Source organism: Balaenoptera borealis (genome assembly GCF_965194805.1).
Source record: "Balaenoptera borealis genome assembly, chromosome: 4".
Taxonomy (NCBI): domain Eukaryota; kingdom Metazoa; phylum Chordata; class Mammalia; order Artiodactyla; family Balaenopteridae; genus Balaenoptera; species Balaenoptera borealis.
The window spans coordinates 148,171,401-148,194,176 of NC_138861.1; the positions used below are offsets into that span (position 1 = coordinate 148,171,401).

The 22,776-nt window shown below is 66.6% G+C and overlaps 3 protein-coding genes across 8 annotated transcripts in view; 1 reads left to right on the forward strand and 2 right to left on the reverse strand.

Annotated features, from left to right (window-relative positions):
- Nucleotides 1-3,914: 3,914 nt before the first annotated feature.
- HGFAC (HGF activator) lies at nucleotides 3,915-12,593 on the reverse strand. 3 transcript variants are annotated; one of them, XM_082391262.1, is made up of 14 exons: nucleotides 12,398-12,560; nucleotides 11,653-11,836; nucleotides 11,405-11,504; nucleotides 11,098-11,177; nucleotides 10,326-10,448; nucleotides 10,114-10,245; nucleotides 9,852-9,962; nucleotides 9,601-9,775; nucleotides 9,271-9,356; nucleotides 8,271-8,535; nucleotides 6,558-6,697; nucleotides 6,043-6,183; nucleotides 5,794-5,942; nucleotides 4,554-4,806 (listed from the first exon to the last, which is right to left on the reverse strand). In XM_082391262.1, the coding sequence occupies exons 1-14, from the start codon at nucleotides 12,500-12,502 to the stop codon at nucleotides 4,624-4,626; spliced, it is 1,974 nt and encodes a 657-aa protein (XP_082247388.1). In that variant the 5' UTR covers nucleotides 12,503-12,560; the 3' UTR covers nucleotides 4,554-4,623. The 3 variants fall into 3 exon arrangements, with proteins under 3 accessions (XP_082247387.1, XP_082247388.1, XP_082247389.1); XM_082391263.1 differs by having other exon boundaries at nucleotides 11,405-11,501; nucleotides 12,398-12,539; XM_082391261.1 differs by lacking the exons at nucleotides 5,794-5,942; nucleotides 6,043-6,183; nucleotides 6,558-6,697 and having other exon boundaries at nucleotides 3,915-4,806; nucleotides 12,398-12,593.
- LOC309628337 (uncharacterized protein) lies at nucleotides 8,830-22,764 on the forward strand. The gene is made up of 3 exons (XM_082391283.1): nucleotides 8,830-9,097; nucleotides 20,012-20,667; nucleotides 20,844-22,764. Exons 1-3 carry the CDS (start codon nucleotides 8,858-8,860, stop codon nucleotides 21,385-21,387), a joined length of 1,440 nt encoding a protein of 479 aa, XP_082247409.1. The 5' UTR covers nucleotides 8,830-8,857; the 3' UTR covers nucleotides 21,388-22,764.
- RGS12 (regulator of G protein signaling 12) overlaps nucleotides 14,363-22,776 on the reverse strand; it is a 122,732-nt gene continuing 114,318 nt past the window's right edge. For all 4 annotated transcript variants that reach the window (XM_082391240.1, XM_082391241.1, XM_082391239.1 and 1 more), the window contains one exon: nucleotides 14,363-14,888. In XM_082391240.1, the coding sequence (XP_082247366.1) occupies nucleotides 14,662-14,888 (227 nt within the window). In that variant the 3' untranslated portion in view covers nucleotides 14,363-14,661. The remainder of the gene's footprint in view (nucleotides 14,889-22,776) is intronic.

The following is a 22,776-nucleotide window of genomic DNA, read 5'->3' on the forward strand; positions in this document are numbered from 1 at the left end:
CCACCAGGGAAGTCCCTGGAGATAGGATCTTTAAGGAGGTAATTAAGGTTAAATGAGGTCATAAGGGTGGGCCCCTAATCCCATAGGACTGTGGCCTTAAAATACAGGGAGAAACACCAGAGCTCTCTCTCTCTCTCAGCACACACACAGGGCAAGGCCGCATGAGGACAGCGGCCGTCTGCAAGCCTGGAGGAGAGGTCTCCCCAGAAATCAACCTTACTGGATCTTGATCTTGAACTTCAGCCTCCAGAACCATGAGAAATTTCTGTTGTGTGAGCCCTGCAGTCTGTGGCCTTCTGTTACGGCAGCCCGAGCAGACTGGTACAGAGAGTGTGGAAGATTGAATAAATGCCTGCAAATGCCCCTCACCTGCACCCACACCCCTTGAAATGTGACCTCCTCCCACTGAGAGGTGGACCCTACCCCGGAATCCGGCTCGCTTTGAGCAGCTCACGTCCACCCTTTCTTTGGAACCCGGCCACCACCATGTGAATGGGCCCAGGCTAGCCTGCCGTATGACAAAAGACGTGTGGCCCGGTCACCCCACGGCCCCAGCCAAGAGCCAGTCAGCCCCCGGGGGCAGAACCGCCTAAGACCCACTGGCGACCCAGGTACGTGGCGGAGCCGGCCCAGGCGGCGAGAAGCACCCCGCCAAGTAAGGCCACGCTAGCTACCAACTCCCCCAGCATCGTGAGCTCAGTACGGGGCTGCTTGTACGTCACTGCGTTTGGATGCCATCTGTGTCATCGAAGCAGCATTCTGATACACAGTGTCTGGAAGCTCTGCAGAGAAGGAGCCTGGACCCAGCCGAGTCGCCACGGCCAAGGGCACCAGCAAACGTCCAAGCTGAGCAGGAGTCCGCACACAGCAGGCAGGATGAGTCGGGGAGAGGCCCCCACACGCACGTGTTGTGGTGAGGCCGCAGCACAGCAAAGACAAAGGCACGAAGGCTGCCGGGCGGGGTTGGGGGGAGGCGGAGTTATGTCAAGAGAACAACAGTTTGACTTAAAGCAGATTTCTCAACAGGAGTGACAGCAGACAGCGGAACACCGCCCAAGTGCTGACAGAGAGTAACTACTGATGTGTGAGGTGAAACGCCAAGCGAACAGCACGAACAGCTTTATGGCAATAGATGTGGAAATGGAGACAGAAACACTCACGAAAGTGTAACTTCCTAAAACCAGCTCAAGGAGAAACAGCATTCTCAACAAGTCCCAGAGTATTAAAAAACGACTCAGTAGTTAAATAACATCCTGTAAAGAAAACACTGGGCCCAGGGAATTTTATAGGAGATTCTACCAAACTTTCAAAACACAGATCATTCCAGCTTTCTGCAGCCCTCCAGTGGATCATGAAAGAAGGGACATTCTTGAACTCATTCTATGAGATCAGTATAGCCATTCAAAGAGTATAAGACAGTCATTCCAAGAGCACACGAGAGGAAAATTACAGGCCAATGTCACTCAGAAACGTAAATGTAAAATCCTAAACAAAATTTAAGTAAATCCAAAAAAAGCTTATAACAAGTATGACAGAGTGTGTGAGCCAGGGTCCCAGCAGCTGACACTACATTAGGACAATTCAAGGTGGGATTATTCACAAAGGTGTGCTCTTGGAAGGAACCACACCTGTGTACATAAGGGGCACAGTACGTGACTGTGTAGCCCCGGGCCAGTTAGAGAGCCGTGGAACCACCTCTAGACCTGAGGTGGGGGGTTCCCTGAACCATGAAGGGGGCGTCATTTACATCTTGGGAGGATCATGGCCTTCAGTTAAGGGATCTGGGTGTATCCTTTGCTGGGGTACCATCACAAAGCACCACAGACTGGGGGCTTAACCAACAGAAATTGTCTCACCATTCTGGAGGACAGAAGTCCAATATCAAGAGGTCAGCAGGACTGGGTCCTTCTGATGGTTGTGAGAACCTGCTCCAGGCCTCTGTCCTTGCCTTGTTGATGGCCATCTCCCCCCTGTGTCTCTTCACATCATCTTCTTTCTATGCATGTCTCTGTGTCCAAATTTCCCCTTCTTAGGGGAATGCGGTCATATTGGATCAGGCCCCACGCTACTGATCCCCTCTCTAAAGATCCTCTTTCCACATCAGGTCACATTCTGAGTTCCTAGGGGTTAGGACTCCAATATATGAACTTGGGGAGGACACAATCCAACCGATAACACTGAGGTGACCCCAGAAAAGGGAGCCAGGGAAATCAACACCCCAATCTCTCACCCACTCCTCTCTCCTCTGACCTCCTGCTGGGGCTCCCCCAAAGGGCACAGGAGCCCATTGACACAGCCCATCAAGATCAGCCTATGGGGCACAGGGCAAGGTGGGGAATAAATCTGGAGAAGCTGACAGAAGGTAGCTGGCTCCCACCCGACTCAGCACAGCTCACTACAGGAATGCAAGGTTGGCTTGACGTTAGACCATCTATAAATGCACGTCACCTCTTTAACAGAGCCACACTCAACACTCACAGGGGAGGAGATCAGGGAGAGCTCACGTCAGGCAAAGGTGCGGTGGGACTGAAGCAACACGCTTCCTGGAGGCCGAGAACAGGCAGTCGGTGGTCCCAGATTCACGAGTGGGAGCTGCCCCACCCTCCATGCTCCTGGGGCACCAGCACCAGCCTCTGATGCCCTGGCTGCGGTCAGCGTGGTGGGGCTTCAGCAGCAAGTCCCGGTCCACTGAAGGGCTCTGAGCCCCACCCCCGGCACGTGGGGCGATGGGCACACACACTGCTGTCCTCCCAGTGCCTGTCTCTCTTCCTCTGGCTTTGCTGGGGGCAGTGCATGTCCCTGGTGATTTGTCTGGTCCTGTCATGACAATCCTGTTCCCTGCCCTCCGGCCTCCTCTGCAGCTGGGTGTGGCCATGGGACCCCATTCAGGCAAATCACTCTCGTGTGACCACAGAGAGTGACTGGGAAAGGACCCGACCGGTCAGGCCTCTCAGGGCTCCAAAGGCTGAGTGAAGGGGGAGGGGCGGTACGGGAGAGAATGTTCTAGGCAGCAGTGGCAGCAGCGTCAGCAAGGGCCCTGGTCAGTTTCACGGACACAAGGAGGCCGGAGTGGTCAGAGTGTGGTTGGGGGGCAGAGGAGGGGCTGGAGGCAGGTGGTGTCAGACCACACAGAGACTGGGGGTAGGCTCCCAGATGGGGGGGTGACATGGAGGAAGCCCTGGCGTGTCACCGGGACAGGCGGCGAGACCCGGTCCAGGTGGGGCTGTGGAGATGACAGCAGAGGGGAGTAGGGACTGTGGGGAGGAGGACCCCACCCTCTGGGCTGCTCTGGGCAGGGGCCCCATGCCCAGAGCAGGATGGGTAGGGCTGGGGCTGGGGGCGCTGAATGCCACCCTCTTCCTGACCCTCCCTGAGACCAGGGGTCCCAGCTCCCCAGGGCACCCGGCGCCGGGCACCGCTCTGACCCACCCCCGTACACCCAGGCCTCTTCTCCTGACCACAAATGTCATCACACCCCCACCCTGCTGTCCCATCAGGGACACTTGGGACACCCCAGCACCTCACTACAGCCCACCCCCCCCACACACAACCCCACCCTCTTCGGCCTCAGCCACACTTCCTTACTTTGATTCAAATAAGCCACTACCAGGGGCTTCCCTTGTGGCGCAGTGGTTAAGAGTCCGCCTGCCAATGCAGGGGACACGCGTTCGAGCCCTGGTCCGGGAAGATCCCACATGCCGCGGAGCAACGAAGCCCGTGCGCCACAACTACTGAGCCTGCGCTCTAGAGCCCGCGAGCCACAACTACTGAGCCCGCGTGCCACAACTACTGAAGCCCGCACGCCTAGAGCCCGTGCTCCGCAACGAAGAGTAGCCCCCCGCTCGCTGCAACCAGAGGAAGCCCACACGCAGCAACGGAGACCCAACACAGCCAATAAATACATAAACAAATAAACAAATTTATAAAATAAATAAGCCACGACCAGCCTCGTATCTCAGGACCTTTGCATGTGCTGCTTCCTCTGGCCCAGGATTCTGGGCCCTGCGGGCATCTCAGATTCCATCCCCACAGTGTCTTGCCTGGCCGGCGCAACCCACTACCCTCCACTCACTCTGGCACTTGGGCTCCTCTCGTCCCCTGGTTTCCTTCAGAGGAAGTCTCCAGTTTTCCCCGCCTAGAAGACACGGCTGAGGGAGAGCTGCAGTCGGGCGGGCTGCCTTCTTGAAGCAAAATGATAGCCAGGGGTTTTCCAAATAACGGGTCTTAAGTTCTAGCATGCCCTGCCGTGGGACAGCCCAGGGTGCCCGGACCCAAGCCCCACTTGCCTGCGGGAGGGTCTGAGAGGGGTCTGGCTGGGGACCGCGCTTGCTCTGGCGAAGGTCTGGTCTGGATCCCCTGTCCTGACTGCCCAGGCCATGGGGCCGGACCCTCCCTGTGGGGCCACAGGCTCCCGTCTCCTCTGAGCAGCTGGGGTGCTGGCTTGGGGCCCCCAGCCCTGAAGCTCCAGCATCCACAAAGCTGGGTCGGGGGTCACGGCCTGGGGACGGGGAAGGCTGAGCTGGCGGCAGCGGGACAGGCAGCGTGGGCCGGGGTCTTTTTGGAAACATGTTTATTGCCAGTGAGGAGGGAACGGCAGGAGGCACGATGTCCCCAGGCGTGGTCTCAGGAGGGATTCCCAGGCCGCTTGGGGGGCCGAATCCGGTCTCTGATCCAGTCCACGTAACTGGCCACGCGGGTGTAGACGCCGGGCTTGTTGGGCTGCCCGCAGCCGTCACCCCAGCTGATGAGGCCGTACAGGTAGGCCACGCCGTTCTTCTCGCAGGCCAGGGGCCCGCCTGAGTCCCCCTGCGCAGAGCGGCCGGTCAGAGCCTGGGGCCCAGCTCAGGAGACCCACGGCTCAGCTCCTCGACACCCATGAAACAGTCCACCACCCCCTCACCCCAGGGTCCCTCGCCCCAACCCGGAACATGCCTCCAGAGCGGTCAGCCCTCGAGGTGGGCTTCCCGAGAGCTTGGGCACAGATGACATGGGTATTCCAAGTAAGGGAGCTGTCCCGCTTCCCCCAACCGCAGACACAGGGCGTCCTCCCAGCAGTGGGGCTGCTGCGGCTTCCTCTCGTCTCCACAACCAGCGGCGTCCTCCAGCTGGGTCCCCCCTCCGCCCACCAGCACGCACCCCACGTGCACCAGGCGGCCCCGCGCTCCAGCAGAGGATATTCCCCGCTGGAAACACCCTCTTTGCCACCTGACAAACCCCTATTCACCCCCTGGGACAAGTGTCAGCGCCCCTTCCTCCATGAAGCCACCCTGACTTCCCCCAGGGCGCTTGCTGTACCACGTGGTCGAGTGTCGAGCCCCGACCCTTTGCCACCTGTGAGTTGGGTGACCTGGGAAGAGTGAGCAGACCTCTCTGGGCCTCAGTCTCCCCACCTATAAAAATGGGGAGTAAAGCAGCTTCTCCAGCTCAGCACCGATGTGCAGCCCCCTGAGGAGCCCTTGATAAACGGGACACTGGGATCGGCCGATCGCTTGAGCCCATTTGGGAGAACTCTGGGTGAAAAGGGGTTTGGCCTTTGACGTCACGTGGACAGCCCTGCCCTTGGCTGGACAGCTGGCACGAGCCTGGGCTTTGGGATCCGGCCCCTCCCGGGCCTCAATCCCCACCCCCTGTGAGCAGGGACCCCACTCCCGGCCCCCGGGCCTCCAGCAATAGCGAGCGCCCATCCTGGGGGTGCCACCAACCGGGAGATGGGCCTTCTGCCTGGGCTCCCGGCTGGCCCTGCGGGTCTGTCCCTTTTGGCTCTGAGCTCCCGGGGCGGCCGTCCCGGCTCACCTGGCAGGCGTCAGACCTGCAGTCGAAGTAGCCGGCGCACAGCATGTTGGGGCTGATGTCTGCCCCGTACACCTCCGGGCTGCTGCACTTGCGGTCGGCGACCAACGGGACCAGGGCCTCCCGCAGCAAGCTGGAGTAGCCACTCACATCTGACGGCCGACAGGGGGCACTCAGCCTGGGCGAGGCTTGCAGGGCCGGGCCGCTGCTCCCGGGGGCACGACGCTGGCCCCGTGCGCCCACCCCACTCACTCTCATCCTGGTGGCCCCAGCCCGCGATCTGGCACTTGTGCCCAGCGGGGAAGGCGCTGCCGGGCTCAGGCAGGCAGATGGGCTGGACGAACTGGGAACGGACAGCACAGCGCTCCCCCTTCTTCTCCAGCCGGATCAGGACTGCACGGGACAGAGGCCGGGGCTCAGCCTGCGGCGCGGGGGCCCACGATGGGCCGAAGGTGGCTGCTGAGTCACATGGGGCCCAGCCCCGCCGGGCAGAGGGGCTGTGGCCTGGGAGGCCCAGGAGGCAACAGGAGGGCCAGCAAGGCTGGCCAGCCAGGGTTTCCTCCAGCCAGGCCAAGGCCACTCGGCCACACCAGGCGCTCTAGCTGCCCTCCCCTCCGCCCTTCCCCGCTCTGCCCCTCCTCCCCCTCCCGCCCACCCGTCCCCTGAGTGTCTGAGGACCCTCCCCTGCCTGGCACCCACTCCCAGCCTCTCTCCCGGCTCTGGCCCTGGGTGTGCACAGAGCACACAGCACCGGTCCCGAGCCTCACCGAGGTCATGGTCACTGGGGTTGAACACTGAGTACAGGGGGTACGGGATGTACTTCTCTATGCGGAACGTCTGCGTCACGTCCGTCGTGCGGTTGAAGAAGTGTTGGCCCAGGACCACAGAGACACTTTCCCTGGGGGGGCTGTGCAGTGGGAGCTGGTGGCAGCATGACCCTCGGGCCCCTGAGGTCAGCTCGCCCCCTACCCACGGGCACAGAGCATCCGGTAGACGACCCCAGGAGGGTGACGCTGTGCAGGGCCCCCGCCCCCGCCAGGCCCTGGGAGAGACCTGAGCAGGGGCTGGGGTGTGGGCCGTAGTGCGGTAGGGAGTGGGGAGCTAGGGCCACAGCCCCCGTCCTGGCAGCACCGCCTCTAAGGCAGCGGCATGAGTGGCCCTGGGGGGCCTTGTGCAGGTCCAGGTGGGGTCTGCGCTGAAACGCGCCCGCGTTGGTGCGGATCCCAGCCCTGGGCACCGGTCCTGCCCCACGCCCCTGCTACGGGGGCACGTCTCCTGTGAAGTCACCTGCGGGTCCAGGAGTCTGAGCGCTCCCCTCACCCCCCCGCACCTGCACACGAATGCCCTGTCCCACCCACCTCCAGCAGCCCTGCTTGGCCCGGGCCAGGGACCAGGGTGCTGGGGTCCAGCCCACAGGGGACGGGCACCTCCATCCAGCTTGGCCCTCCCCAGCCCCTCCCTGGATGTGGGCAGAGGATGCCTGCTCCCCTCCTCCAGCCTCTTAACCACCCCCATCCCATCCATACTGGGGAGGCCTCAGGGGTCCTGTTTCACAGGTCACACAGCGGTCAGCACAGGGCAGGACTTGTGCCCACTGCCCCCCACCCCTACGCTGCAGTCCCTGGGGTGACTGGTGGGGACTCACCGTCGGACTCTCACGCTGCCAAGTCCCCAGCCCCCGCTCACGTCCCACTCCCTGGGATGCCACTGTCAGGCCCGTTCCTTCCCACTGAACCCCCCCCAGAGAGAGCCCCCCACTCCCCACGGCAGAGCCTTGTTCCCATCCCAGCCGTGAGGAGCGGGGGGCGGGCTGGCCTTTCTTGCTCTGAGCTCGCTGCCCCCCACCCCTGGGGTGTGGGAGTGGGCCTCGCACCCCTGATCTTTCCCCCAGCCGCCAGCCCCAGCCGGCCCTCCGCTCCGGTAGCCCGCCGACTGGGCGGGGCCTCGGGCTCCCTGCGCCCCACGGTGCCACCAGCTCGGTCTGGGCGGGGGGCGGGGCCGGAAGGGGCGGGCCCTGCGAGGCACGGGCCACACCCACCGCCCTGCCGCGCACGCGCTGGCCGCCCCGCCCCGCCCCGCCCCTCCCTGAGCGGGGAGACCTGGAGCTCCCGGGGCGAGGACCAGGGCTGGGCAGCAACACGGGCAGGGACAGGGACAGCACCCCGGGGCAGGAATGGGGCGGGTCTCGGCAGTCTCCATGCCCACCACTGGGCTGAGCGCTGAGTCCCACCTGAGTCAGAGGGGCAACGGGGAACGGAGGGACCAAAGGACGGGGTTTACACGGGTAGGTGGCGGAACGTGGGGACACATGGGTGATGGTTAGGACAGGCGGGTGGGTGCGTAGATGGGTGGCGGGTGGAGAGTGGATGATGGGTGTATGGCCGGGTGGGTGGGCGGAGGCCTAGATAGCGGTGGGTGGAGAGGTGGATGGTTTGAGGGATGGCGCAGGGGTCATGGACACTGGGGCCAGAGCCGCTCACCTGTTGGAGAAGCAGTGGGCGGCAGACACCACCCAGCAGGTATGGACAAGGCTCCCTGCACAGAAGCTGTTCCCGATGTAGATGGCGGCCAGCCAGGGGTGGGAGCCGGGCAGCGAGGACGAGCCGCCGATGATGCGTGGCCGTAGGAAGCTCCTCTTCTTGTGCCTCTTGCCACAGGTCTGGCGTCCGGCTGGTCCAGCTGCCGCGGGCCCAGGCAGGCTCAGCAGGGCCTCGGTGGGCGGGGGCTGAATTCTGGCAAGGGATTCTGGGAACACAGATCACCGGGTCACACCCCCCGTGTCCCTTCTGCACACCCCAGGCCAGAGAGGGTCCTGGCTGCGTCCACCATCCTCAGGTCCCCCGCCGTTCACCTGCCTCCTGCCCCAGCCTAGGCAGCTCGTCTGAAAGAGGGTCCCCAGCTCTGCCCCTGTGGGCACATGACTTAATCTGAGCCTCAGTTTCCTTATCTGCAGGATGGGGAGAACCGTACCCAGTCACAAGGCTTTGTGGGAACCAGGGCGGCCTGGGGCACACCTGGCAGGTACTCATGTCCTCCCAGCAGCCTGGGACCCCAGAGCCAACTCGGGATGGTCAGAGAGCCCTGGAGCACGGGGCCAGGGGGCGGGCTGGCCTCACGGAGCAGCCCACTCCCAGGGTCTGACCCCAGGGTACTCACATTATCCACATGCACCCGCACTTCTCTGTCTCTGGGGACCATCCTGGCACAGTGCAGCCCGGCTGGACCACCCAGAGGACCCAGCGACCAACTCGCCTGCTCTGACCTCTGGTGTCAACCCACTGCGTGGCCTTGGACCAGCCCTGCTCTGGTGAGCCTCAGTTTCCCCATCTCTCCGATGGGGCCGTGGTCCTCCGGAGAGAGGAGGCCTGGCATGCGGGTGGAGTGGGTTGGGCCACGGGGGGAACCGTGGTGATCTCAGCGGGGGCGGGGCCGGCGCTGCCCCCACCCTGCTGCTTCCGACCCGCCACCAGCTGCGCGCACCGCAGGCTGCCAGGCGGCAGTACTCCCAGGAGAGCGCGCTGTCCTTCACCACGTAGCACCAGGGCCTCTCGTCCTTGTCCGGGTTCCTGGGGTGCAGGGGGAAGCAGGTGGGCAGGGCAGGCAGTCACGGCCCCTCAGTGACCGGTGGGAGGAGGGAGCTGGGGACCCCTAGCTGGGTGCGGCTCCTGGCATTCTGCCCACCCCCGCCCCACAGCCTTTGGCCCCTTCTGCAGGTGGTTCCGATCCCTGGCCCTGGGCTCCTCTCGCTGCGCAGCCTCCCAAGCCGAGGGGTCAGGACCCAGGGACAGGCCCTGCCCGCCCAGTGCTGACCGGCAGTAGGCGTGGGGCCCCAGGCCGAGGAGGGCCGCGGCGCCCACAGAGTCCACGTGAAGCTCCTGGTAGAGCAGGTCGGAGTTCCAGGCCAGGCAGCTGAGGCCCGAGGCCGCCGTGCTGGCCACACCTCGGTACTCGGTGCCGCTCCCCACGAAGCAGGGCTGGGCCGGCACTGTGGGCGGCAACGTGCGCGGTGAGCCTGGGCCCCAGGACGCGGGGCCACACAGCTCCGAAGCCGAGCGACTCACCAATGTTGCAGAGCCGCCCGGCGTGGTCTGGGGGACAGGCGCACACGGTGGTCCCGGTGGCCACGATCAGGTGACAGGTGCCCCCGTTCAAGCAGGGGCTGCTCAGACAAACTAGGGGGAGGGCTCAGAAGCTGGGCCTCGAGGGGCAGGGGCAGGGCCTGGTTCCCACCCGGTGCCCGTCTCTGGGTGGCCCTGGACGAGCCCCTTCCCCGGGTGGGAGGCCCAGCCATACGGCCCGCCCCGCCCCCCCCCCCCCCCGTACCTGTGTGGCGGGTGCCCTGGCACCGGACCTGGCCCCCCACACACTCGCACTGTTCCACTCGGCCCCGGTGCACGCGGGCCCAGCGATCGCCCACCTCCAGGTACTCGTAGCGGCTCTCGTCAAAGCATTTCTCTGGGGGCGGCACAGTGAGCGCCTGCTCCCCGCGCGTGCGGCAGGCGCCCCCCTGCCCTGCAGCCCCCCACCCCGCTCACCCGTGCCGCAGTCCTTGCCGGTGAAGGCCACGGGGCAGGTGCAGTGGTACGACTCGGGGTCCTGGGTGCTGGAGCACGAGCCCCCGTTGAGGCAGGGGCCAGAGGCACAGGGATCCGGGGCAGCTGGGCACACGCAGCAGGGAGGGGTGTGTCTGAGAGCCCGGCCAGGCCTCGTGACCCCCTCCCCACGCCGTGACTCTCCCTGATTGACGAGGGCCCGCCACCTTAAAGATGCCCCTCCTGGGTTCCTTGGTGTGTACGTGCCCTGGGAGTGAGCGCAGGCCTTCCCCCTCCTCACCACATCCTCTGCCCAGCTCTCAGACCCCAGGCAAGTGGGCCTCTGGCTCTGTATCCAGCACCCTGAAAGCCCGACCCCCATCAGGCAGCGCAGTCCTCTTCCATGTGCCCTGGGACCCTTGTAAGCGGGGCTGCCAGCACCACACCCTGCGGACCCCTTGGGCCCTCTCCATGTCCAGGGCTGTTCCTGTGCAGCCGCAGGGCCCAGCCTGACCACCAGGGGGCGCTTTGACCCTGGCAATGGCCAAAGCAGCTATGTGGCCCCCAGAGACGGCAGGACCCTGCGGGGCAGGGTGTTCCCCACTCCCCACTCCTGCAGGCCCCGAGGCCTGCAGTGGGATGAACCCCGAAGCTCCCTCCTGCACACCAGGCAGGACCCCAGCCCCAGGTCAGCTCTGACGCCCTTCAAGCTCACCGCCACCCCCGGCCCAGCCCCTTCCTAGCTTGCGCTCAGGCCCAGACCCCCGGCACCCACCTGGGCCCTCCCGGGGAGTGGAAGCCTGCACACAGTAGCCCCAGGCCCTGTCCCGGTCATAGTTGTGAGTCGTGGCACACCTGGGGGTGATGCATGCGGTGACGTGGGGGTCCCAGGCCAGAGACCCGCCCACCCTAACCCCGACTCACGCAGGGACCCACGCTGACCACTCTGGGGCTCTCTCCCATTCACTCTCTCATTCATTCATTCACTACATCTGCTGTGTGCCAGGCTCGGTATGGGGTCCGGAGGGCAGGCAGCAGCAGCGTCGCCAGGGTGGACACGGGGCGTGGGGACTGGGACCCACCACTTCCTGTGGGCGCTGCCCTCTGTAGTGCAGGAGTGGACCATGCGGCCGCCATAGCGGAAGGGGAACCTGCAGGGCTGCCCGGCCTCGGTGAGCACTGCTAGAGGAGACACAGGGGTCAAGGGCTCCCGCGCTGGTCACCTCCCAACCCCCATCACATACCCCACTCCCTAGGTGCTGCTGTGTTCCTCCAGACCCCCCATCTAGGTGTAGCCTGCCACCTCCTCCAGGAAGCCTTCCTGACCCACCTGTGCCCCCAGGGCTGCTATTGGAGGGGGCTGCCCTGGGCAGGTGGGTAAGCCCCCCACCATGGGGTCCCTCTGCCTTGGGCGCTGTCGCTGTGGCTGGGGTCCTGGGGGTCACCGAGGTTACGGGGATCGCGGGAGTCCCAGGGGTCACTGTGGCGTTATATTCTGGGGGTTCCGTTTGGTTCTAGGAAGAGCCGAGAGGCCTGTGATGGGGTCGGTGTGGGATGGACCCCCCTCACACTCAGGCCCTGACTCAGTTTCCATATTGGGGCCCTGAGGTCTTGGAGTAGGGACCAGGGGACACTGGCTGTCCCAAGGCCTCAGCTGGACTCTGTCCCCTCCCCTCCCACCGAGTCCAAGGAGTCAGGCTGAGCTGGCTCAGGGTCTGCCAGGCTGGCACCACTGCCCTCCAGGCTCGAACCCCGGGGGTCTGTTCTGGGGGATGGACGAGAGCAGCTGCGAGGCCTTCAGAGGCACCCCCCCCCCGCCCCCACCTCAAACACGTGGACCCAGCAGAGGCCCAGAGAGGCAAACAGTCTCCATGGCCCTGGGTGGGGGCCAGCAAGTTGGATCCCCAGGCCCCCTGTCCCCCAGGCCAGCCCAGCACGCCCACCTGCCCCCCGGAAGGCTGGCTGTCGCCACGCTGGGCCCTTCACCCACCCCACACCCTGCCCTGGCCTCAGCCCCAGGACCCAGAGTGGGCACGGAGAGCCCATGATCACAGTGCGGTGGGGTCAGTGCTCACCCTGCCAGCCTGGGGCTGAGCCCCTCGAGGCACCAGCAGCAGCAGCAGGAGCAGGGACAGCCCAAGTGGTGGGCAGGGGCTGGGGACCCCGGCCCAGCGCCCCATGGCTCCTCCTGGGCTGGCGTGAGGAGCGGCAGGAGGCGGGAGCGGAGTGGCCAGGGCAGGTGGGGGTCAAGGCCGCCTGGAAATGATTAACCCCGGCTGCCTCCCGTGCCAGGCCTACACGTCCCCCATGTCTGCTGCCCAGCTCACCCTGCCTGAGCCAGCCGTCCCCTCTGGCCTCAGCCGTGCTGGTCCTGGACCTGACAATGTCCTCGAATCTCAGCTGCGACGCCTCCTCCAGGAAGTCTTCCAGGATGACACGGCAGGAAGGGGCCTGGACCCCCACAGCCCCAGCTTCCGGTCCCTACCTGGCCACAGGGCTGGCCACTGTCTATTTGTGAGCTATACTAACCAGAGCACCTACAGATGCTGAGCCCTTTTGAGGGCCCAGGCCTAGAGCATGGGGTGTGGCCCCCTGGCCAGCAAGAGGCCAGGCACAGAGAGGAGGGTGTGTGCACCGTTGCACACAGTGCCCCCCAGGACAGGGATCTCTGCCGCCCTTTTCTGCAGCACTTCTGCCTGTGCCTCCCAGGACGAGCCTGGGGTGGGGCCTCCGGGGGGAGGGGGAGTGGAGCGGAGGAGGTGGGCAATACCAGAGCCCTGCCTGCTGTCCTAGCTCCCCTCCCCCACTGCTCCTGGACCCGCTGGGGCACCCCCCTCAGGAAGCCCTCTCACCCCTGGGCTTCCCCATCGTAGCCAGGACCACCCGTGCCATCCCACCTCTGTCCTGGGCTGCCCTCCTCCCCATCCCAAGCCCTGGCCAGGCACCAGGGCCACAGAGACCTGGCTTGGGGTCCTGCCCAGGTCTGTGAACGGATACTGGGGTGTCGCCCCCCGGATGCGGCCACAGTTGTCGCCCCAGCTGGCCCCGTGGTTCGTGACTGCGGCTGCAGGCAGAGCTGCCACGGGAAACTCTTCTGCAATTTGAGGGGCCGCGGAGGCGGCGGGGGGGTGGGGGGGGTGGCCCAGTCCCCATGAGTCAGCTCAGCTGCCTGCACGGGGCGGAGAGAAGGGCTGGCCTGGGGATGGGCCTGGCACTGCAGCTGTCTCACTGGGCACCCCCAAATCGCACTCTCTCTGGGCCCCCGGTTTCCCCTGTGCAGACGGAGGGAGAGCAGAAACTGAGTGGGCAGCCAGCTTGGCACGCGGCGGGCACCCCCAGCTCAGAGCACAGCCCCCCAGGAGCGTCCAGAGCAGCCCCAGCGGCCCAGGGCGCCCTCAGGTCTAGGGCCCTTCTGACAAGCCTGACGTGCATCTCGGAGGAGGGAGGGGTGCCGGGGGCCCTCAGCACTCAGCTGCTCAGCGCCGGGGTTCCGCCGAGGCACCTGGGCCGATGGCACCGTCTCTGTCCGCCCTGCCCACTGGCCTGGCCTGCCACCCCGTCCCCTCCCGGCTCGCTCAAGCCTCAGGACCTCCGCACGGGCTGACGCTCTTTCCCAGGCCTCCTGGGCAGGGCAGTCAGGCTTCCCCTGAGACGGTCCCTCCACAGAGAGGCCCTGCCAGACCACCTCTCTAAGTGAGGCCAAGGGCAGGGGGCTGGGTCAGAGTGGCCTGAAGGGTCCCCAGGCCACGCTCTGCCCCCACCGGCGGCCACCCCAAGAGGAGCCCCTGCACTGAGCTGCAGGAGGCGCTGTGACGTGGACAAGACCAGGGCCCTGGACGGGGCAGGACCACGTCCCACTGCCCACAGGCTAGGCCTCACGCCCCGCTAGGCCAGCCTTATTTCCCTGCCCACCTCTGACCTCACCCCCGAGAGCCGGTTCTCCCCAGCCCCCTGCCGATACACGCACAGGGCCACGGGAACAACGGCTCCCTGAGGGCAGGGTCCGGGCCCCAGGACCAGGCACGAGGCCGACGATCCGGTCCTCAAAGACGCTTTATTGCGGGAAGGCTGGACGCCGAGCGGGAGCTGGGGCGGGGGCCGGGGCGGGGGCCGGGGAGCCCTGAGCCAACGCTGGCGAGTGTCCGGGGCCAGGACCCTCCCCGCCCTCTGCTGGTTCGGCCCCCAGGAGTGGCTGAGGAGGCCCGTCCGAGGCCCTCGAGATAGGCTTGGGCTGCCCCTTCGGGATCTTTGCTCTCCACGTGTGTGTCCAGGCAGGCGGCTCGGACGCCGGGTCGGGAGGGAGGGACGGCGGGCACGGTCGGGTCCGCGGGCGGCAGCCTCAGACGAAGGTGGCGTGGTGTGGGCCGGCCTTGGGCTTGGCGGGTCCCCCCAGGACGGGGCTCAGGCCGGGGCGGTCTGATGTCGGGGTCCCGCTGGCCCGTGACCTCCGGGGGCCCGTCCACACCCCCGGGACGCTGCTGCCCGGCCCAGGTGCTGAGCCAGCCACACGGTCCACGTCGACGATCGTGCTGACTGGGAGGCCTCGGCTGCCTCGGGCCCCACCTCCTGCCGCGGGGAGAAGAGAGAGGCTGTCACCTGTCTGCCCACCCTGGGCTGGAGACCCCACCCCACCCTCCTGGCACAGACGGTGGCAAGGGGCTCCTGAGACCCCCACGTGCATCCCAGGGGCAGGCGACCTCCGACCTGGGGCCCCCGGGCCTGGCGCAGGGAGCCCTCTGCAGCAGGGAGGGTCCCAGGCCGAGGGAGCTGCAGGCTGCGGGGGAGCAAGCTGGGGGAGGGGGTCTGGGGGCGCAGGGCCCAGGCTCCGTGTGGTGGGACCGGCGCGGCCCCTCACCTGTCACGGGGACACCTGCACCCTGCCCTCGCCCGGCGCAGCCAGGACAGTGGGGATGGCCCACCCACTAGGGTGCTGTCCGCCCAGCTGGGGCCCCCTCTGGGGAGGAGCTCACAGGCCGGGCGGCACCCGAGCCCCTGCAGCTCCCCACCGACGCCCGGCCTCGCCCCGCCACCTCCTCCTCACTCTCTCTGGGTGCATCAGGGGCACCCGCCCCCAGACGACACCGCGCTGCCCCTCGCCAGGGAGGGGGGGGGAGGGGGGCGTGGGTTTGCGTCGCGGGAAGGAGCACGTGGTGCCCCTTGGTGGGCGCTGAGATGGCGGAGGAGCTGGGGCGGGGGGTCCCAGGGCCCCTCAGCGGGATGCAGTCGCCCCTGGGGTGGGGGGTGGCCGAGGAGGGTCACGTGGGGGACGGTCTCGTGAGAAACTTCCCAGCCACCTCCGCTGCGCCTCTCAGACACCCCCATGGCCCGTCCCGCAGCTCAGGTTCAGGGCTGGGCCCCTCCACTCCTCCTCGGGGGGCTGTCTGTAGCCGAGGGGCCATCAGGGAGGGGCTCCAGGGGGAGGCATGCTGCTGGGCCGAGGGAGGACCAAGCACTGGGTGTGGGTTGCTCCAGACGGGGCTGGACCCTCAGAGCACTCTGGGTCTCCATCCACAGAACTCGCTGCCTGGTGTCTCTGAGGGCTGCGGCTCCAAGCGGGGCAGGGGCCTGAGCCCCACCGCCGATGCCCCCCAGGGCCCTCGCGACCTGGCCATGCGGTTGTCCACCTGCCGGTTGACCCGGGCCTACCTCTTCAGCCTCACAAACTCTGAGTCCTTCACGCTCTCCTACCCCATCAGCAACACCCCAGGCCGAGTGCCCCTTCCTCCACCCTACCCTACCGCCTGCTCCGTTCCAGGCTGCTCAGTGGTCAGCCAGGCCTCTGCCTTCAAGTCCCCACCTAGGCCCCAGGAGTTCCAGGCTGCCTGAAACTGCCTTGGAAGCTTTTAGATCCCGGGCTGGGCAGCCACACCTCCCTGCCAACCACCCCAGCAGGCTGTCACTGTGCTGTCACCATGGCTGGTCCCCGGGGGGGCCCCTGGGGGACAGAGGTGCAGTCCCCAGGAACCAGGTCGGTGGGGGCAGGGCACAGGGCGCTCGGCAGGCACCCTCAGCCTCGGCTCCCTCCACCGAGCCCCCCCAGGGCTCGCCCCGGGGCCAGGGGCCAGGCAGAGCCCCAGGCCCTGGTGTGGCCAGGTGTAGGGGGGAGGCTGGCGTGTCTGGGAGCCTGGGAGCCAGGGACCCTCAGGTGCCTGGGGTGCAGGGGGAGCCCCAGCCCCGGGCTCCCAGTGGGCAGGCTGGAGGAGGAGTCCAGGCGCAGGGACACAGGGTGCTGCTCCGCTGACCACCCCTCCCGGGCCTGGCTGGTGGAGGTGAAGACTCTGCTCCCCGCGTGGGTCCGAGGCCTACGTGCGGGAGTGGGGACGGCCGTGGGGGTCAGGAGCCTTGCTTCCCCTTGCAGGAGCTGCTCTGTGGCCCCCAGAACCCCGGGGCAGGTCCGAGCCTGCGGGAGGGGCTTGCGTCTCCTCTGATCTATCTAACGGAGGTGGCAGCAGGAGCCTTTCCCGGGCCTCCACGGGCATGGGCCTGACTCAGGGCCTCACAGGGGCTGCTCGGCCGTGGCGCCCTGTTTGGGTGCAGCAGCGGGAAGCGCTGGCGGGAAAAGGTGTCTCTGGGGATCCAAGGGCCCACGTGCAGCAGCCGTGACTAGGAGCTGCTCCAGACAGCCCGTCTGTTAGTCATTTAACAAACCTTCAGCTTGGGCCTGCTGGACCCACCCCTCCCCTGCTTGTCAGCGGCTTCCCGGGGCCAGCAGATGATGGGGTGGGGCTGGTCTGCACTTGGACTGGGGGCCGTGGAGAGAGGCAGGGCTTTGCTCCTCAAACAAATGTCCCCATCTGGGGCATTTGTCTGGAGCATTGAGGCCCGTGACCCCATGCAGGTTGAGGGGCACGGCCCTTTCCTGTCCAGCCCCATTTGGACCCCCCAGGAGGACAGAGGCCGGCAAGGGGGAGGGGCCTCAGCCACGGGCCTCTCTGACGCCTGGGCAGCTCGGGTGCGCTCAGGATGGGGAGGGACGCCTGCCTCTGTGGACGGGAAGCTCGTCCACGGGCCAGGGACGGGCGTGTCACAGGGAGGGTGGCTGCGGTCCAGGCCCTTCCTGCCTGCCCGCCCGCCCAGACTTCTCTCCTGAGGAAGTGGCAGCCCCAGGCCTGTGACTCACTGTCAGGGGCCCAGCCCCGCGCGGCAGGCGGACGTCACGGCCTCCGTGCCAGGGCCTGCCCGGGGCGGCTGCCCTCCCAGCTTCCCGAAGTTCCCCTTGGCTCTCCTGGCGGGGGCAGCAGCACGGGGGACCCTCCAGGGCTCGGGGGCCGCCGCTCCCGAAGGGAGCCGGGTCTGCCCCGTTCATGAGGTTCGCTCCCGGTGCCAGCTCACCCGGGCCTCTGTCCCACGTCCCTCGGACACGCGCATGCGGGGCCGGAGCCAGAGCCGCATCCCCCGCCCCTCAGGCTGCCCTGCTGACCCCTCGTCTCCCCAGGGACCACGGGCCCTGCCCCCCCGCTGATTCCAACTCTGCACAGTCAGGCCCTCCCTCAGGGCGCCCTGCTGGAGCCTCGTGGCAATTGGGACCCCAAGAGCCCCTCCCGAGAGCCCACCTATCAGCCCCTCGCCGGCGGCCAGGTCTGCTCTGGCCCTCAAGGCTCCACATCGGGAGAAGGTGCAGGCCGAGTCAGGACCGTCCTCCTGGGCCCGGCGGGTGCAGGGCTGCCTGGGTGGAGCCAGGGCGGTGGGTGCAGCCTGACCCCTTGGCCACCTCCAGCTCTCCCTGGGTGCTGAATCAAAGCTCCTCATTCAGCAGACCTGTACTAAGCACCTACCGGGTGCCAGGACTCCCGCTCACGGCAGCACAGGGTAAGGGGGGGGACAGTGACCGGGCAGTCACGGGGCCATACCGAGTGCAGGCGTGCAGACGGGCGGAGCCTGGGGAGGGGACGCGGGCAGCGGCTGCAGCAGTGCCGGCCCCAGGTCAGGGTGCGGGAGGTCACGCTGCCAGCCACTGGCGGCCCGTGGCTTCCACTCTGAGAGACCCAGGGGCCGGGTGGAGCAGACCCGCCGCAGGGCACACGGAGGAGACGCGCGGAGAAGGGGACACGAGGAGGATGGACGCGCGAGGGGAGACCCAGGGCCGTCGGCCTGAGCAGCCAGGAGGATGGAGCTGTCACAACCCGTGCTGGGGTCTGGGGAGGGGTGCTGGGCCAGCTGGGTCAGCCCTGGGAAGCCCGTGGGGGCCTGTGGAGTGGGCCGGGTGCGGGCAGAAGCCCCCAGACATCTAGCAGGACTCGGGTCCATTCTAAACAGGGCAAGGCCGGAGCGCCAGAACGTGCTCCGCTGGAAGCGGGGCTCTGGAGAGAGCCCTGGCAGAGGGCTGCCTTCGCCGGGACCCCCGGGCACCCACGTGACCCCGAGAAGGCCACGCAGCCTCCCACGTGCACATCACGGTTTGTACTGGGGAGGCGGGCTGTTCGCCCAGAAGGCAGCTGTGCGCGGTGGAGGTGTCCCCCGGCCGCCCAGACAGAAGGGCCAGGGCTCTGCTGGAGAGAGGGGACATCTGAAGGGACAAGTGCAAACTTGGCAGTGGCGGGGCGGCGGTGCAGGCACAAGAGGCTGGGGCCCGGGCTGGGGAGATCTGCACGGCTCTCCCAGGAGGCCCTGACGCCCCAGGGGACGGGCAGCTGGACCCCCCTGTGGCTGCTGTCCCGTGCACAGCTGGGCTTCCGCTGCTGTCCCCAGCCCAGGGCTTCTGCCTCACCTGGGACTGACCAGGTGTGACACGCCGAGACTGGCTGGGGGTCCAGGCTGGGGGCGGGGGAGTGGCTGACCACTGAGCAGCCAGGTGCAGAGGGGCTCCTGGGACTCAACGGCCAAACCAAGGGCACGTGGTCTGGCTGCCTTCACTGCCAAGGTGAAGGGTGTGGCCCTTTCGTGGGCTTGTGGCCTCTGGTTAACGCTCCAGCCCCGTTCCCATGCAAACCAAGTTACTAGGCTACAGCGACCCCTGGCAAGCGGGAGCGCTCCGCGCACCTGCTAGGAAGTGAGCTGAGGGCTGCTGACCCCACTCTGGTAACGGGACGTGCCTCTGGGGACCCTGCACACTGTGGCACGAGGCCCCCAGGTCGGGCGACCTCTGCCCGTCCAGTGAGCAGCAGCTCTGCACCGAGGCCCCGGGACCCCGGGCCAGGCCTGGCGGCGAGGACTCCTAGGGAGGGGCGGGTGGCCCTGCTGGCAGCCGCGTTCCTGCAGGAGGGGGACGGGAGAGGCCCGGCCAGGACCCTGACCCAGGCGGCCAGGCGGCAGTGAGAGGGAAAGCCTGCCCGGTGCCCGGCCGAGGCTGCGGTCGGGGTGGTGCTCACCCACTGGACAGAGGGAGGGGCGGTTACGGAGACAGTTCTCTGAGCCCAGGGCCCGGGAAGGGCACCAGACACCTCCTGGGACAGCAGGTCCCACAAGGTCAAGCCCTGCACCTGGGGTTCCCGCATCCAGCTGAGTGCTCAGCCCGGGGCCAAGGCGAGGACCCGCCCAGCCCAAGGACACCTGAGGGCCGGGGGAGGGGGACTGCTGGGCCGGGGCCGCCCGGCCGCCCGCCGGTCAGCCCTGAAGACACCTCCTCTCTCTCCCTGGGACGAAGGTGTCCTTTGGGGCGACTCCCACGCCCTCTCCACGTCTGCCTACATGGACAGGGGGTCTTGGCCTGCTGGGTGAGCGAGCCCTGAGGCCGGCCCCGCCCTCTGCAGGGCCGTGGACGCCGACCTCGGAACCTGACGCTCGCGCTGCTGGGACCGGGGACTCACACCGCCACCCAGCCGGTCCTCCCCGGGACGGAAAATGCCCACCAACGCCCACCAATGCCCAGAGTTTTGCTGGAAACCAAACAGGTAACAGTGGGGAAGGTGGCCGGGATTAGGACCAAATCCACGGCAGGCTACACTGGAAGGCTGCGTCCCGCAGCGAAGGCTCCGTGCCTGGGCCACGCGGCCGTTCAAAGACCTCCATCCCTCGGCCGCATCGGGCACTCACAGGCCTCTCCGTACGAGGGTGCTGGGGACCAAGGGCCGGGGTGCAGGCGCAGCACAGCTCTGAGGGGACCCTCCACACATGGGGACGTGTTGCGGGCAGCCCCCCGACCTGCCCCGGGCTGCACGGCCCAGGGTCCGGCGGCATCAGCACGCGGTGTCTCTCGCCCTGCACGGAGGGGCCACGGTGGCCACCACCTAGGAAACAGCTCACAGCAGCTGAATCAGCAGGAGGTCTGGATGAACCCTGCCCTCTGGACCCCGAGGATACAGTTCAGCGCCGGGTCCAGACGTGCGCCGGCCCAAGGGTGTCTGCGGCGCCCTTCGCTGGCTGGGGAACCTCGGGTGCGGTTCCGCGTCACAAAGGTGGACGCAAGGTACACAGGACGGGCAGAGGATCCGTCCGGCGAGCCCAACGTGGAGGCCGTCCCACCGAGGGCCTCGCAGGGCGAGTGGGCACCGCACAGGAGGAGGAGCGGGGGCCCTTCCCAGCCCCAGGAGGACGCTGGCCGATCACAGACCCTCACGGCCCCTCCCTGTCCGCCCTGCTCAGGACACCCACGGAGCCAAGCATCCAGGGTCCCCACCTGGGTTCCTACTCACCAGGGACAACCAGTGCACAGGGGGGCACCAACGGCCCCCAGCCACGCCCCCGGGAAATGCAAGAACTCGCCGGTCACGCTGCCCACGCTGCCGGGCGAGAGGTGGGAGGGCTGAGCCCCCCACTGGGTAATCCGCGTGGGCCCAATGCCCCAAGCCCGGAATGTGGAGCCGGAGGAGCCCGGCGGGAGCTCGGAGGAAATGGCTGGACAGCAGGCAGCCAGCGAGCCTGGGCTCTGGGTTTACGGGGAGCGGGTCGGAAGGATCTGGCCCGGCCGGCTCACCCACCACCGCCTGGCACCCCACCCTTCTTCCACCCGGCCCCCGACCCCGGAACACTCAGGGAGGGGAGGGCCGTGGCCCCCGTGTGCTCCATCCCAGCCCCTCGCGGTGTCCCCACTTTCACACCCAGCCTCCTGGTGGAGCTTGTTACTGCCGCCCTTACACAGCTGTGTCTGCGGATGTGCGTGAGGCGCTCAAGAATATCTGGTGAGTGAATGGTCTATTTTCGAAAGCCAGTATATTAAAGTAAACCCAATGAATTCCATTAAAATGTGCAATGTTTTCCCTGGATTAAAATACACCTGTAGTTTTCTAAAGAGGAAACAGATGTTCAAGTGAGAAAGGAAAGCGCTTTAAACCAGTCCAATGATGAGATGCAGAGTTTATTTCTCCTGGAAGACCACAGACTCAAAACACAGGTGAAACTACACACAGGTGTCTACGGGAAGAGCAGAAGGGAAGTCAGGTCGAAGTGCAGGCGACATGCAAGGAAGGCCGCGGCTTCTCCCGGCTTCACGTCCGCGGGCTGTCTCCGTGGGGAGGGCGCCGGGAGCCCGGCCCGCAGAGCCAGTCCCCAAAGCGCCAGTACCCCACGGGTACAGAGCCAGAGACTAATGCCGCCCTGGGTCCCCACGGAGATGCGGCTGCAGGTCCGACAGGACCCAGTCCTGGGGCAGGACTCAGACCAGAGGGGGCCTCCCGCCACCCCCAACAGCAGCCACAGCTAGTGTCTGCACACCACGGAGCCCGCCGGCGAGGACGGCGGCACCAGGGGCTCCACGGGCACATGCCTGCGCGGACAAGGCTCCTCCCCTACACCTCGGGGCCGGGGACACAGGCCGTGGCCCTAGTGCGGGGCGGGAGCCCCTCTCCCAGGAGGCCGGGGGCCTCGCTTCACCTGCTGACACTCACGCGGCTAAGGAACAGCCCCACCGCCAGCCCTTCTGCTCACCGTGACGCGTTCGTGCCTCCGTCTGGAGGATCGCCTGTGACTACCCGGGGTCAGGGAACCCCGTGGGGATCCGGGCGCCCAGCACGCAGGGCCCGCACCTGCTGTCTGACCGACGGGCGGAGGGTGAGCCCCCCTCCCTGCAGGGTCAGCGCAGCCCTCCCGCTCTACATCACACGGGCTTCACCCCCTTGCTCACGACAAACACTGTGTTTTTCAGCCTTGAGATTAAAATACTAAAAACGGTAGCTATCCAGATTGTAATAAAAGTAACACATACATTTTGCAGAAATTCCCAGGGCCTTGCTTGGTGGCATTACTGCCGGGGACCCAGGGAAAGGCGGCGGGAGGGCACCGCCAGGCCCAGTGCGGGCGCCGCTCACGAGCGTCACACCACAGGGGGACACCCCCTCCGGGCCCCCGGCCGCCCATCCTGGCCACACTCTGACCTCAGCGGCCGCCGGGTCCTTTTAGAGAAGGCAGAGGTCGCCACGACCAACACAGTACCCGAGGAGGCCGGCACGCTGAAACCTCCTTAGAGGGATTAAGGGGCGGAGGGGGTAACTTTCCACCGCTGGCGCTTTCTAACTGGGCGGACAGCAGCGGGCAGGCGACCCCGGCGGGCGGGCAGGCAGGAGCGGGGTCAGAGAGGAGC